The sequence below is a fragment of the Helianthus annuus genome, chromosome 2 (assembly GCF_002127325.2).
Source record: "Helianthus annuus cultivar XRQ/B chromosome 2, HanXRQr2.0-SUNRISE, whole genome shotgun sequence".
Lineage (NCBI taxonomy): Eukaryota > Viridiplantae > Streptophyta > Magnoliopsida > Asterales > Asteraceae > Helianthus > Helianthus annuus.
The window spans coordinates 135034892-135051368 of NC_035434.2; the positions used below are offsets into that span (position 1 = coordinate 135034892).

The 16477-nt window shown below is 37.3% G+C and overlaps 1 protein-coding gene across 1 annotated transcript; it reads left to right on the top strand.

Moving 5' to 3' along the window:
- Positions 1-2185: 2185 nt before the first annotated feature.
- Positions 2186-13616, top strand: LOC110942700 (glycine-rich cell wall structural protein-like). Its single transcript, XM_022184469.1, has 2 exons — positions 2186-2302; positions 13290-13616. The coding sequence occupies exons 1-2, from the start codon at positions 2186-2188 to the stop codon at positions 13614-13616; spliced, it is 444 nt and encodes a 147-aa protein (XP_022040161.1).
- Positions 13617-16477: the final 2861 nt, after the last annotated feature.

The window sequence follows — 16477 nt, forward strand, 5'->3', positions numbered from 1 at the left end:
AATAATAATAATAATAATAATAATAAAAATAGTAATAATAATAGTAATAATAATCGTAATAGTAATAGTAATAGTAATAGTAATAATAATAATAATTATTATTATTATTATTATTATTATTATTATTATTATAGAAAAGTTATTTGAGTTTCAAAAAATAAGTGAAACAATTATTTAATAAGAGAAAAAGCAACATAATGGCAATTTTCTTAGTTTAACTCCAAGCATTAAAATAATCCCTATATATGTATGAGTGACATAGAGATTATCCAGCATGAGTATGTATAATGAGGGCATGGATCTACAGAAAACTTATTTCTACTAAGAAAACCTAGGAAACCCAATCTAGACCATTGATCATGATCATCCAATGGCTCATAAAATTTGAAGCATTTTTGGATTAAATTAAATAGAGTGGTAAAGTCAAAAAGGTACTTCAAGGGCATATGGGTAAAATTACCTATGATATTATTACATTTTATATATTATATTCATATTGATTAAACATGCATGATATGAAAAGGAGAGAGAAGCACAATTACCTATAACCAATACTTCCCTTTCTCTCTTTCTCTCTCAGACCTTCCTTTCTCTCTCAGACCTTCCCTTTCTCTCTTTCTCTCTCAGACCTTCCTTCTACCCCAAAACCCATCGTCGGATAAGAAAGAAACAGGAGAGAGAAAAAAGCTGGAGAAGAAAGAAGCCGGAGAAGAAAGAACTATAAGTTTGATTCGCCGGAGAAGAACTATAGCCGGAGAAGAAAGAAGCCGGAGAAAGAACTATAAGTTTGATTCGCCGGAGAAGAAAGAAGCCGGACAAGAACTATAAGACATGTTTGATTCGGAGAAGAACTATAGCCGGAGAAGAAAGAAGCCGGAGAAAGAACTATAAGTTTGATTCGCCGGAGAAGAAAGAAGCTGGAGAAAGAACTATAAGTTTGATTCGCAAGTAAGTTTGATTTAGTGTTTTATATTCTTATGTTTTTTGAACGCCCGAAATGTAGGTTTAAGACATGTTTTTTTTTTGAATGCCCGAAATGTTGGGTTTTCTGCTTTCTCCGATCGATCGGTGTTTTGGTCCGATCAGGGTGAGGTTTTTGTTTTGAATGTGTTAATGTTGGTCCGATCGGGATGGGGTTTTTGTTTTGAAAGTGTTAATGTTGGTCCGATCGGGATGGGTTTTTTTTAAAGTGTTAATGTTGGTCCGATCGGTCTCAAAAGCATATAAAATATATTAGCGTAACATATGTTAAACCTGTCTGATATTAGGGTACAAGTCAACGGAATCAAAAGCATATAAACATATTAGCGTAACATGTGTTAAACCTTCTTATTAAGTTACCATGTGTTAAACCTCCCTGATTAGGTAAACATATTAGTGTAACATGTGTTAAACCTGTCTCATTTTTATCATATGATGTAAACGTGTGTTAAACATGTCTTATTACCATGTGTTAAACCTCTCCTATTAGGTAAACATGTTAGTGTAACATGTGTTACACCTGTCTTATTTTTATCAAATTATGTAACATGTGTTAAACTTGTATTATTTTTATCAGATTAGTTAACATGTGTTAAGCTCTCATATTTTTTCCAAGTTATGTAAGAAGTGTTAAACTTGTCTTATTTTTATAAAAATAGGTAACATATGTTAAACCTGACTTTATTTTATCAAAAACATATTATGTAACCTGTTTTATTTTAATGAAATTAAGTAACATGTGTTAAACCTGTTTTATTTGCAGCAACAAAGAGAGTAACAAGATCGCAAACTAGTAAGATACCGAAAAAGCGAAAGAAAGTAGACGAAGAAACGGACAATGAATGGGATGAAGAAAGAGAAGAAACGGACGATGAATGGGATAAATTATGGCCATAACCCAAAATACAATATGACCATTCTGGTCTTCTCTGTAATATGTTGGTGTCTGGATGTTAAATAATTATGGTGGGAAATGTACTTGGTTACCAGTTATCAGTTACATGTGTTATTAGTTAACATGTTTTATTCATTACCAATTGTAAGAAAAGTAGTAGACGAGCATTGGGTGGTCAACATATTGTTTTATCAAAAACATGTATTTACTATGGGTGGTCAACATATTGTTTTATCAAAAACATGTATTTTTTTGGAATGCAACAACTATATGTAACATGTATATCCTTGACGTTGTAACACATGTAAAATGGCTATACATGTGTTACATATGTTAGATGGAGAAACCAGTGAAGAATGGGAACAAGAAGTCGATGAAGGGCAGGTGGTGGGTACCTTTGACGTTGCACAGAAGTTACCCTCTGGTGTAACATATGTTACAAACATGTGTTACGCATGTTCAACCCCTTTGTTACCAAAAATCGGGGCTGCACATATGTAAGACATGTTTGTAACTTATGTTACACTAGAGGGTAACACATGATTGATCACTTTTGGATCATTTGTATATATTTAAGTCTGTATAAACCTACAACATCGAAACCCCCAAAAAGGTTACACATGTTATGATAGAATGGGAAATGTGTAGCAGCGTTTAATACTGTTGTTTCACTCTATAGTGTGTAACATGTGTGACATGGTGTTTGTCAGCAAAACATATAACTTGTAAGGTGATACGGTTGTATCTTTAAAACATGTTTACCTATAAATACTTACATGTTACAGGTTGTATCTTTAAAACATGTTTAAACTGGAAACTGGAAACACTTACAAAATATAAAGCAGAGTTACACAAGATGTAACATGTGTAAACTGGAAACACTTGTGTAACATTTCGGTGTAACACATGTTACATGTTGTATCTTAAAAAACATGTTTACCTATAAGTACTTAAAAAATATAAAGCATAGTAGGAACACAACTTTTAAGGATGTTACAAACGTTGTAGATAAGATGTTACATGTGCACACACAATTAACATGTGTAACATGGCGACAAGTGTCATGTGTGATCTTTTTTTGTTACCCTAGGGTGCTAAACGTATTACAACGTTCATAACGCACGTAAACTTATACTAACATCCATCCCTATGTCCACAGATGATCTAGAACATACTCCACATTACCATCTTTACGAGTTACATATGTGCAGTCCCGATTTTTTGTGCAAGTAGGTAAAAACCTGTTGTAACACGTGTTACATATGTGCAGCCCCGATTTTTTGTAATAAAGAGGTTTAACATATGTAACACATGTTTGTAACATGTGTTACACTGGAGGGTAACTTCTGTACAACATCAAAGATACCCACCACTTGCCCTTCATCGACTTCTTGTTCCCATTCTTCATCGGTTTCTCCATCTACCTTCTTTCGTTATCGTTCTGTTTCTTTATCGTTCTGCTTTCGCTTATTAGCCAGCCTACCCGTCACGGACCTGGTCATTCTCCTCACTCTTGCAAATACAACAGCCATAGTAAATACATAATAACACAAGTAATATTTCCGGAGTTATTTAACTCAACAAACAGGTACGAGATAGGTAACACATGTTACCTGAAACTGTATTTTGCACCGAAACTACACAATCACACTCTCTGATGCACTCGGGACGTTGCATTTTTTCTGCACACACCTTTCCACCCTACGCCTTCACATTTTAACAAAAAATGCCCACATTCAGCTAATCCGACACTAAAAACACAATCTCAATACTAAATCTAACAACATTACCAAACCAAACCGCTTAAACAGAGAAAAAATAACAGTTGAACAGTCCTAAACAAACAATAATCACAAATTAAAAAAGATTGAAAAAAAAACCAAAGAATCCAAACCAAATGACACCTAACCGAGTATAAAACCAGAGAATCCGAACCAAAATAAAACAAGAGAATCCAAAAAGACTGAACCATACTTGGACTGGATCACTAACCGAAAACCTGAACCGAGTCCCGATCTGCGGCTGACTCGAATCTGAACTGAGCTAAAATCAGAATCCCCACTCCGGTTGCCTGTAACACCGTCATCGGCACCGACGGTTCGTCGGAGAACCTCCATCGTTGTAGACGAAGGCTTGCAATCAGAATCCCCACTCTGGTTGCCTGTAACACCGTCGTCGGCACCGACGGTTCGTCGGAGAACCTCCACCGCTGTAGACGACGGCTTGTCCGTCGTCCATGGTCGTCTTCTTCTCTCTCTTAAATCTCTCTCTCTACCTCCTGAACTCTCTCACACACACTTGTGTGTGTTCTTGGTGTTTATTTTGAAACATGGAGAGAGAGAGAATGAATGATGATGATGATGGTGAATTTACAGAAGAAGAAGAAAGAGATAGAATGATATATTTTGAATTCTAAAAGAAGAAGAAAGAAGAAAGAGGGAGAATGAAATGATGGGTAATAAATGACTTGATGGGATGGGGGAGAGAGTGAAATGATGGCTTGAACAAATGACTAATTTGCCCTTTAAACATGTGTTTAAAGATATGATGTGGATCAATCTTGACCACACAATTCAGGTTTCCTAAGTTTTCTAGATTAAATGGGTTTTCCATAGATACTTACACTGTATAATGATGCACAATTATAAATATAGTTAACTACAATTATATATGTATAATCACACAGTTGATAAATGTTACAAAATTAATCATTTTATAGATATGTGTGTAACAATAATGTACTTCAATTATAAATTAATGATGATAACTTTTTTTAATTCAAGGAAATTAAAAAAAAAATTATAAAACATGTAAAACTTATTTATTTTACATTAAAAAAATGGTTGAATTAGGTGAACGTGAACAATATGATTTTTTTATCTTTTCAGTTATAACATACATTTAGTTCATCAAACCCATTCGTCCATCCTTTACATCATCTCCACCTCATCATGTCTTCTCATTCCCATCAAGTGGTGGTGTTCCTTTTCATCCCCTTCCATAAAAGAGCAACATGCAGAAACAAGAGAGAGAAATAGATAGAAACATATGTGTGTGCAGTCGAGAAAATGGGAAGAAGTCCCCGAAGTCACCAAAACCGAATGGAGGGGGCGGTGTTCCCCTTCGGCGCTGATGGAAACTCAGCTCTCCCGACCCATGCCAACACCCACACCCTATGGCCTTAAATTGTTATTGATTTATATAGTAGCTAGCTATTGTTTGTCTTAATTAAGGGTCCAAATCAACTTCTCACATTAAAAAAACATTAATTTAATATAGTGTGTGCAATCAATGACACTTAGACCTTTGGGTATACTTTAACATAACTTAACTCTACCTAAGAGACACAACTTTTTTTCCTCATTTCACTTTGTCTCACTCTAAGGAAATGGTCTAACATGTTAACACATAACTCATTTAATGCACTTTAACATTAGGTTTTGTCTAAAAAAAGAAAATAATAATTAATTCAATCTTTTAACATTGGGTTAACATGTTAACACATAACTCATTTAATGCACTTTAACATAAGGAGGGAGTGGTTTGCAATGTTAGTTAACATGGCATGTCATTGTTAACACTCTAGATGTTAGAGTACACCCCATGGTCTTATACACATATAGTCACACAATTCGAATAGATTATAGGCCTATATACAATTAAATTCAAAATCAAACCATAATAAATGACATAATAACCAAACAAAACTATAATTTGTTTTAAGCTTTTCGATTTCAGAGGCAAGTGTCCGCGACTAATAAGCCTAGGATAGGTAAATAAGGGTCTGTTTGGTATGAGGTAATGGAATGGATAAAGGAGTGACATGGATCATTACCATTCCATAGTCTTGTTTTGTTTCCATATGGGAATGGAATGAATCATTACCATGTGTTGTTTGGTAGGTGGGAAAAGGTTAATAATAAAATTTGCGATGCGTGGTAGTAGTGGGTGGTGGGGGTGGGTGTGACAACCCGAACTTTCAAGGTTTGTGCCTTTCAGTCTTGCGATCTTAATTCCTCGTCATTTCTCTTCAATGCATTACACATTTCATGCTAAGTAACATCCTGTTAATCGTATGATTATTTCGTTAATAAAGCACACTAATATTTTTGGGTCACACCTTAGTGTTTCAAATAAATGGTTGTTTTAGCGGGCCGCATCTCAAACCCTCGAAGCCCAAAGAGAGCCTAATTGGTGTAAGCCTAATGGTGGCTTAAGTGTATGGGCTTAAGCCTAACCGCCCTAAACCTGTATAAATTTTAATGCACGTATTATGTTATTGGATAGTTCACAACTCAAAACCAAAAACCCTACTCCTTCTCACCTGATTTGCGACGGCAGACGACAACCCCCCTCTCGTAAAGCTTTCCTGCGGATTCATTGTTTTCCTCGGTTAGTATAACACCCCCCCTAGTTGTGTCGGTTCATGATTGTTGTGGTAGTTGTTGAATTCATATTTTATAATATATGTTAATATGTTAGCAAGGAGTTATTAATGGTTGATTTTGATTGGATAAGGCTTGAGGCACCGAAGGAATTATGTGAGCATGACTGTTGTTGAATTCGTATTATATAATATATAGTAATAATTGCATCGGTTTGCGTCTGAACAATGGCAACATATTAGTCAATAATATGAGTACTATTAAGATGATGTGGGGAATTATGGTTGGGTTCGAGTGGCGGTTGTCTTTTTCAACAATGAACCTGACGTTTAATAAATTCTGAACTTCAAGATCACTTTTACATACAAACCATAATGACTTCACATGCATACAACAATTGATTTCTAAATGGCCGACAATACATGATAGGATTGTATTCCAATTGGACCATATATTATAGTAATATTCAATTTAGAATATGTCACAATCACATGCACACTTTGATGAATTCAATTTAGAATATGTCAGATCCACAATAAATTGCTTCACATGCATTTAATAATGTACTGCTAACAATACATGCATATGTTGGGCCGCATAATATAGATGTAATGGGCCTGGTATATTTGGGCTGCGTCAAAAAGGGGCATCGAGGTAATTATGGGTTCGGTATTAAGCACTAGGGTAGCACGATGTTCAGGTTATGTTATGAAGATGCTTTGTTAAGGGTGAGGATTACATAATGAATGGCCAATGTATGTTACTGTATGATCGTTTAATATCAAGTGAGATTTAAATAAATTGGTAAATGGGTATGGATAAGGGTTATAATTAAAACCATGTACATGTGACTATATTTTTTTTTATTATGATTAATGATGATGGTAAGTCTATGCATGGGAATTCATATGTAATGTCAGAATCCATTTAAGTGAATTGAAATTAGTCAAAGATAGGTGCAGGTGGCTTTTGAGGTATGTGAAAGTGACAATTAAAGGCACCTTCATGTGATCTCTATGTGTGTAGGTGCATAGGATAGGTTGAAGGAGTCCCCACATGCTTTCTTTTGTACTGCAGTAACATGTGTCAAATTGTCAATTCATGAAAGTCAATTCTTTATGTATTGAATTATTAGTTCAGTATGGTTTGGTGTTATGTCATGCTGTTAAATTAGTGGTAGGGTGTTAGGATTTTAGGTGACATTCTTGCATGATCAATCTCAATTAAATAAGGGTTTGAGTCAAATCGGGAGGGTGCATAACTGATGCAATTGGGTATCTTCTAACGAGATGCTATTGGGCCGATACAGGTTAACTAAGCTGCGGAATTATTAGATGAAAATATAATGTTGGGCCGGTTGTGATGATGGGCCGTTTCATGTTTATTAAACACGCATATATGTTTGTTTAGGTAATACTTATATAGTTATACAATTTGTTAAACTTGAATGCATGATGTTTGATAATAATGTTGACGAAGGTCACTACTTGTATGTCGTGTGCACTGATTGCTGAATAAATGTGGTATGACACGTACCGAGCTTGTATGCATACTGACTGTTATGTGTGCAATTGTCATAGGACGTGGTTGATTGTTTGGTTAAACGAGTAATACCGAGCACTCTAAGGTGAGTTCATCTTTCTTGAGCATGCGTCCCGGTGGTTGGGACAGTCAGTGGGTATTCCTGGGAGGGACAAGTCTTTTGGGTAAAAACGGGAATGTTGGATAATATACTCTTCCTATCACCTTTAAAGTCCCTCCGTGTTGTTTGGTTACCGGGAAGGTAACATGGTATTAGTTAGTAGCGCTACTTAGGTTTGGCAACCTCACCCCGTATCTGGGAGAACGGGTGTTGAACTAATGACCTAGTCATGACCAATGCTTTGATAGGAGCATTGGAGAAAGGGCAAAATAATCAGAAGCCGTCTTGTATCGGGGTATTATCAACATTGTTCTCAACATTACTTTCGGAATTAAATTCAATGGATTAACTAAACACTTGGTAATCAACGTTTTCGTAAAACCATGAACTCACCAGCGTTGTCTGATACACTTGTTGCATGCTCGCAGGTCGTTAGGTATCTTGGATTTGGAGAACTTGCTGTCTGAAGTAGCGGGAGTGGTCATGGGTCGACAGGAAGGATTTATGTGACTGATTTCTTGATGTTATACTTTGGTTTTGAAACAGCTTAACTTCGTTTACTATTTGCTTCCGCTGAACTTATTGGTTTTCGTTTAAACTCATTGAAGATGTTTTTATTAATAATGGGGATTTTAATTATAACTTGTATGGGTTCAATGTAATTGGTGGCTCGTTATTGGTACGTCACACGCCTATCAGGGACACTCCCTAGGTGGTATTGTTGAGGGTGTGACAGTTTGGTATCAGAGCCATTGGTTATAGTGAACTTGGTTTTAAAACGTTTTCATAAAACCAGACTATAACCGAACAGGACCGAAATCGACCATGACACTCAGCTCCAGACTGCAAGGTCCGTTTCTCATTTGCTATTGCATAGTATATCTAGTGTACACTTATGTATAACATTGCACGTGGATGCACACTTGGCACAACAGCATGAGCCCTTATATTACCAACCCCTGTTATTTGAACTGTTAGCGTGACACTACCCTTCGACTATTGTGATTCTTGATCATATGCTATTTGAATGTGGGGAACCTTTTAGCGCAAGTTAAGAGGCACTGAGATAAGCATGCAAATCGCCTTATTATTATGGGTGCACACATAATAATAACGCGAGGTGCATGCAAGTCCCAGTGAGGCTTAACGAGCGTGGGAAGGGTTCTGCCCTATTGTGTGTAAACTTGGTAGTTTGTAGATTTCGATGTGATACTCGACTTTTACCTCATTTCGACCCTTAAGATTGCTTCCTTCTCTTATATAGAACCATGAGTGGTACGTCTCCCTTGAATGATCTTTTTGTTTCTATTTTATTCGACGTTGGTGCCGATTTGAGTTATGCGCCTCTGGGGTTAAATCGTTAGCTAGGACTGACTCCCACCTTTGTTGTAAATAAGCATGTAGTAGAATTAACTGATAGTAAATCGATAGAAGCTTCTCATGTTCTTTTTGGTTGTAAACTTGACCTCGTGGGTCAAGTGTTCGATATTGACCTACTTCCCAATACTCTTATAAGTTTTGACACGGTCGTTGACATGGACTTGGTTATCTATGTATCAAGCAGAAATCCCCTGCAAAAAGAAAATCGTGCGTTCCCTCTCCCCAGTGGGGAATCCTTATCCGTTTAAGATCATCGTAGTGGTGCCGTTGTTGGCATTGTCACAGTCGTGAAAGCCCAGAAGTGCCTACGGAAGGGCTACTCTGTTATACTGGCTCCTGTCACCGATTCGCCACTTTAAGAAAGGAAGATCGAGTATCTTCATGTTATTCGTGAAATTTTTTGACATGTCTTCCAAAGAGTTACCTGGTTTACCTCCACATCGTTAGGTGGAATTTTAGAATTGACCTTATGAAAATCCCGATTTCCTTCTGGGGTACAGCAATCCCTTGGATTCGCTGGATACTATCACAGCTTCATCATAGGATTTTCGAAGGTTTCGCAACTTCAACCTCCTTAGCATAGTGGGGAGCTGTGAATTCCTGAGAAATAAAATCGGGGAAACGTCTTTTCAGCTTTTGAAACCCAACCCTAGAACACGCGGAGCATCACTTCTATCCGAGAGTACCGATGATACAGCGATATACCATGATGGCTTAATTCAGAGTCCCAGTTACACGCGTTTGTCGTTTTGCAACACTAATCTTTACCCACCAAACTCTGTTTTGGACAAATGATACACTCGCGCGACCGCAATGTGACGAACCTCCCTGTTGTGCCATGCCGCCATGCACCACTACTGGAAATTACGTCTAGACAACAAATTTGCTGGCCAAATCCTTCGGATGTTTAATGGACCCCTGTTTCGCTCGATTCTTTGTACGAACCTCATTAATTCCCTGTTTCTTGATTGGCAACTGATATAACAAAATGCTAACAACCATACCATGATTTCCACCGATCACAAGATTAGCCCCCCCAGGCGTTGTAAAGTATCTATAGATCGAGTTCGTCGGAACTCACTTCAAACCATGGTTTTAGATCAATTTTCGGGACGAAAATCCTTTCAAGTTGGGGATGATGTGGCACCTAGAATAATCCGCAACAATCTTGATTTCCCACTTCACTCTTCTGTGCTTACTTGTCAAATTTCGGGACGAAATTTCTTTCAAGTTGGGGATGATGTGACAACCCGAACTTTCAAGGTTTGTGCCTTTCAGTCTTGCGATCTTAATTCCTCGTCATTTCTCTTCAATGCATTACACATTTCATGCTAAGTAACATCCTGTTAATCGTATGATTATTTCGTTAATAAAGCACACTAATATTTTTGGGTCACACCTTAGTGTTTCAAATAAATGGTTGTTTTAGCGGGCCGCATCTCAAACCCTCGAAGCCCAAAGAGAGCCTAATTGGTGTAAGCCTAATGGTGGCTTAAGTGTATGGGCTTAAGCCTAACCGCCCTAAACCTGTATAAATTTTAATGCACGTATTATGTTATTGGATAGTTCACAACTCAAAACCAAAAACCCTACTCCTTCTCACCTGATTTGCGACGGCAGACGACAACCCCCCTCTCGTAAAGCTTTCCTGCGGATTCATTGTTTTCCTCGGTTAGTATAACACCCCCCCCTAGTTGTGTCGGTTCATGATTGTTGTGGTAGTTGTTGAATTCATATTTTATAATATATGTTAATATGTTAGCAAGGAGTTATTAATGGTTGATTTTGATTGGATAAGGCTTGAGGCACCGAAGGAATTATGTGAGCATGACTGTTGTTGAATTCGTATTATATAATATATAGTAATAATTGCATCGGTTTGCGTCTGAACAATGGCAACATATTAGTCAATAATATGAGTACTATTAAGATGATGTGGGGAATTATGGTTGGGTTCGAGTGGCGGTTGTCTTTTTCAACAATGAACCTGACGTTTAATAAATTCTGAACTTCAAGATCACTTTTACATACAAACCATAATGACTTCACATGCATACAACAATTGATTTCTAAATGGCCGACAATACATGATAGGATTGTATTCCAATTGGACCATATATTATAGTAATATTCAATTTAGAATATGTCACAATCACATGCACACTTTGATGAATTCAATTTAGAATATGTCAGATCCACAATAAATTGCTTCACATGCATTTAATAATGTACTGCTAACAATACATGCATATGTTGGGCCGCATAATATAGATGTAATGGGCCTGGTATATTTGGGCTGCGTCAAAAAGGGGCATCGAGGTAATTATGGGTTCGGTATTAAGCACTAGGGTAGCACGATGTTCAGGTTATGTTATGAAGATGCTTTGTTAAGGGTGAGGATTACATAATGAATGGCCAATGTATGTTACTGTATGATCGTTTAATATCAAGTGAGATTTAAATAAATTGGTAAATGGGTATGGATAAGGGTTATAATTAAAACCATGTACATGTGACTATATTTTTTTTTATTATGATTAATGATGATGGTAAGTCTATGCATGGGAATTCATATGTAATGTCAGAATCCATTTAAGTGAATTGAAATTAGTCAAAGATAGGTGCAGGTGGCTTTTGAGGTATGTGAAAGTGACAATTAAAGGCACCTTCATGTGATCTCTATGTGTGTAGGTGCATAGGATAGGTTGAAGGAGTCCCCACATGCTTTCTTTTGTACTGCAGTAACATGTGTCAAATTGTCAATTCATGAAAGTCAATTCTTTATGTATTGAATTATTAGTTCAGTATGGTTTGGTGTTATGTCATGCTGTTAAATTAGTGGTAGGGTGTTAGGATTTTAGGTGACATTCTTGCATGATCAATCTCAATTAAATAAGGGTTTGAGTCAAATCGGGAGGGTGCATAACTGATGCAATTGGGTATCTTCTAACGAGATGCTATTGGGCCGATACAGGTTAACTAAGCTGCGGAATTATTAGATGAAAATATAATGTTGGGCCGGTTGTGATGATGGGCCGTTTCATGTTTATTAAACACGCATATATGTTTGTTTAGGTAATACTTATATAGTTATACAATTTGTTAAACTTGAATGCATGATGTTTGATAATAATGTTGACGAAGGTCACTACTTGTATGTCGTGTGCACTGATTGCTGAATAAATGTGGTATGACACGTACCGAGCTTGTATGCATACTGACTGTTATGTGTGCAATTGTCATAGGACGTGGTTGATTGTTTGGTTAAACGAGTAATACCGAGCACTCTAAGGTGAGTTCATCTTTCTTGAGCATGCGTCCCGGTGGTTGGGACAGTCAGTGGGTATTCCTGGGAGGGACAAGTCTTTTGGGTAAAAACGGGAATGTTGGATAATATACTCTTCCTATCACCTTTAAAGTCCCTCCGTGTTGTTTGGTTACCGGGAAGGTAACATGGTATTAGTTAGTAGCGCTACTTAGGTTTGGCAACCTCACCCCGTATCTGGGAGAACGGGTGTTGAACTAATGACCTAGTCATGACCAATGCTTTGATAGGAGCATTGGAGAAAGGGCAAAATAATCAGAAGCCGTCTTGTATCGGGGTATTATCAACATTGTTCTCAACATTACTTTCGGAATTAAATTCAATGGATTAACTAAACACTTGGTAATCAACGTTTTCGTAAAACCATGAACTCACCAGCGTTGTCTGATACACTTGTTGCATGCTCGCAGGTCGTTAGGTATCTTGGATTTGGAGAACTTGCTGTCTGAAGTAGCGGGAGTGGTCATGGGTCGACAGGAAGGATTTATGTGACTGATTTCTTGATGTTATACTTTGGTTTTGAAACAGCTTAACTTCGTTTACTATTTGCTTCCGCTGAACTTATTGGTTTTCGTTTAAACTCATTGAAGATGTTTTTATTAATAATGGGGATTTTAATTATAACTTGTATGGGTTCAATGTAATTGGTGGCTCGTTATTGGTACGTCACACGCCTATCAGGGACACTCCCTAGGTGGTATTGTTGAGGGTGTGACAGTGGGTGACGGCGGCGGTGGCAGTGGCGGCGGTTTAGGGTGGCGGGTGGTGGCAGCAGCAACAATGGGAGGCGGTAATGGTGGGTGGGGGTGGTTAGTGGTGGTGGTAGATGGTGGCATGGCGATGGTTGGCGGTGGTCAGCGGTGGCGGTGGGTAGAGGCGACGAGTGGTGGCAAACTAACAGTGGTCGGTGGCGGCGACGGTTGGTGGCGGCTGCGGTGGCCATGGTGGAGGCAGAGGTGGTGGTCGGCGGCAGCGGCGGAAGGTGATGACGGTAGTGGCGGGTGGTGACAGTGGGTGGCGGTGGTGGCGGGTGGTAGTAGTGGTGGACATTGTTGGTGATGATGGGTGAGAGAGGGAATGAAATGAAAAAAAAAAAAACAATAGGGTTGATGGAATTAATTTGAGGGAATTGAATACCTTATGTAATAGGTGATTCCATCATCTTGACTAACCAAACACATTTTAAACATTCCCTCGTAATAATCCATTACATTCCGCTCTCATTCCTGCATACCAAACACTAACTGATTAACTATATAATAACTAACTTAACCAAATCACATTAACCGAACCTAACAAAAAAACTTTGTATTTATTAGTAAAAATATTGTTAAGTTTGAGTTTGCAAGGTTTGTGAAGAACTAATAATAAAGCTCAAAACAATTTTGAATCGCTATAAAGAAATGTAATCATAAACGAAATGGTGATGTGTAGTGATGAATAGATCTCTAACAGGTAAGATCTATTTGTACTAAGTACGAAAGCTCTGTTTGTGATTGTTGACATCACCCTGATAGTGACATCTAACATTCCAAACAGAAAAGATTCCACAGATGTTGCAAACATCTTTGCAAATCTAACATCAGATCAAACTATGCTAAACACCGATACAAAACAAGTACCGTTACATTGGGAAACCTCTGTTTGGCCTATTCTCATTTGCTTTGATCCAAACATCTGATTGGCCAGCTAGATGTTTGGTCTTCTTAATCAGACCTTTGCTCTTCAATAGACTTTAGTCTTAAACGGACCTTCTTTCTTCTTGAACAATAGTTCCAAGGCTTTGATAAGATGTTTGTTTTTCTTCAATAGATGCTCTGATTTAGGTGTTCAAGTATCTTTGGGCAGAATCTGGTTCAAGCTTCTGTTTATTTCTTGATTAGATGATCATGTTTTGGCTTTGAATATCAAACATTCTTTTGTAGATCCAACAATCTCCCCCTAGAATAGATGATGCCAAAACAGATGTTTATTAGATCAATTTTTATTCCTCTTCAACTTATCTCTGACTTGTGCTTTAAATTGCTTTTCAAATCTTTTTGAGAGTAAGTCGTTAGCATCCCTTTTGAGTGGAAGACCTAGTAAATCTTGCAGATCTTCAATTTTCAGGCTCATCACACTATTCATTAAAGTCTTTTTCACTTCTCCATTTGCCCTGACAATTGTCAATTCATGGCTTGCTCTATCTGAGGACCATTTTTGAATTTCAGAGGCATATGAAGTTACTAGGACCGATTTTATTGGAACAGGTGAAGGAATATGTTTTCCCAATATTTTCCCAAGCGGCTCCTCTTGTTTGGCATTAGGATGCCCATACATAAGTTCATTTTCGATCCTGTCATTCCTTATATCATCTTCAAACTTTTTCAGATCTTCTGCATACATCTCTTTTTGTCTTTTGAGGTGGCTTCTAACAATTGAGGAGACATGCTTTGTAGATGGAAGTTTAGGAGGAGTAACCTATGAGCTGATAGGTAAATATTCATAGTTAGGCCTTTTGGGGACTGGGGGATCTATAGCTCTTAATGCTTCAAATTTCTTGTAGCTCTCTATGATTGTTAGCTCATCCCACCTGGCCATGGATTGCATTGATCCGAATTTTGCAGCAACCATCTCCTTTTCCATTCTTCTTAATTCAACTGCTTTTTGACCAACAGGTTTTCTTCATGTACCCCAGTTGAGAGGAGTGGGCTTGATGTCTGGATTGAGCTTTATCATCTCAATCGTTGTGATCTCTTCTAGGAGGCTTCTGTAGTCTAACTAGAGAATTGAGCTCTTGTGGCTCTATAAGGATTATTTTTTATAAACTCCAGATAATCTTCCCTTAGTTTCTTTTTGAGGTTAGGGTTTTTACTGGTCCTTGAGAAGACTTTTGACTGACATCTTTTGCAAAATCTTCAGATCTATTCACCTTTGTGAATTTTGTAGACATGATCTACTAAGCCTCCTTATCATTTTTCCCTTTGCTTTTGAAAGCAGCTATCTTTTCAGACTATTTGATCTTTAATTCCAAGTACTCTTATACATTTTTAGGCTTTTGATATCTTCTGAGTGATGGAAAAGTAAGTTAGCTGATGTCAGTTGTTGATTAGAAAGATTGTATCTCTTTTGATACATTTTCTAACTCCTGTGGTCAAGTGTGGTGGTGGGTAGTTTCGTGGATGGTGATGTAATGGTGAGTGTTGTAGTTGTGGTAATGGATGGTTGAGATGTGATGGATATTTCTATGGTGGTTGTGGTTTTGATAGCTGATGCAATAGGAGTTTCTTCATCATCATCTTGGACAACGAATTAAGTTCTCCTGGTTCAGGTTTGAAGTGTTTGTGTTTTTTTATGGTGGTCGTAGAAGTTGTGTTGTTGGTTTTCTTTTGTGGATGAGAAGTCCTTTAGAGGACTTCTGTGTTGATGGTAGTGGTAGTGTAGTTGTAATGTAACGCCCTGCTCTTTTGTACTTTCCATTTATAGAAAGTTTTGTTCATATTTCTATTTTTGGAAACTTTGTATTCTTGTAAGCGTTCCTTTCTTTGTAATCATTATCAAATCTAGACTTGTATCATTAATGAAGCTTGTATTTTGTTATATTTATGTTATACACATTCTATGTATGCTCGTATGTTCGACTTCGTGAATCAATCAATGTTTAATCATTATTCTTGGAAACTATGTGCTAAACTTGTAATTAAACTAAACTTATGCATTGAACGTATTTTGAGCGAGAACGACACTTGATTTGATACTTATACGCTTGATTATACTTGGTTTATGCTCCTCATACTTAATCATATCTTAAACTATGCTTTTGTGACAAACATGGCCCTTAAAATACCCTAAAAACATCAAATACACAACTCTAGGGGCCAAAATGTAAT

Bases quoted from the DNA above. Each gene is read 5' to 3' on its own strand.
- LOC110942700 (XM_022184469.1), top strand. From the start codon at position 2,186: ATGGCTATACATGTGTTACATATGTTAGATGGAGAAACCAGTGAAGAA. The intron at 2,303-13,289 runs GTAACATATGTT...CACGCCTATCAG, and splicing joins CACAGAAGTTACCCTCTGGT to GGACACTCCCTAGGTGGTAT.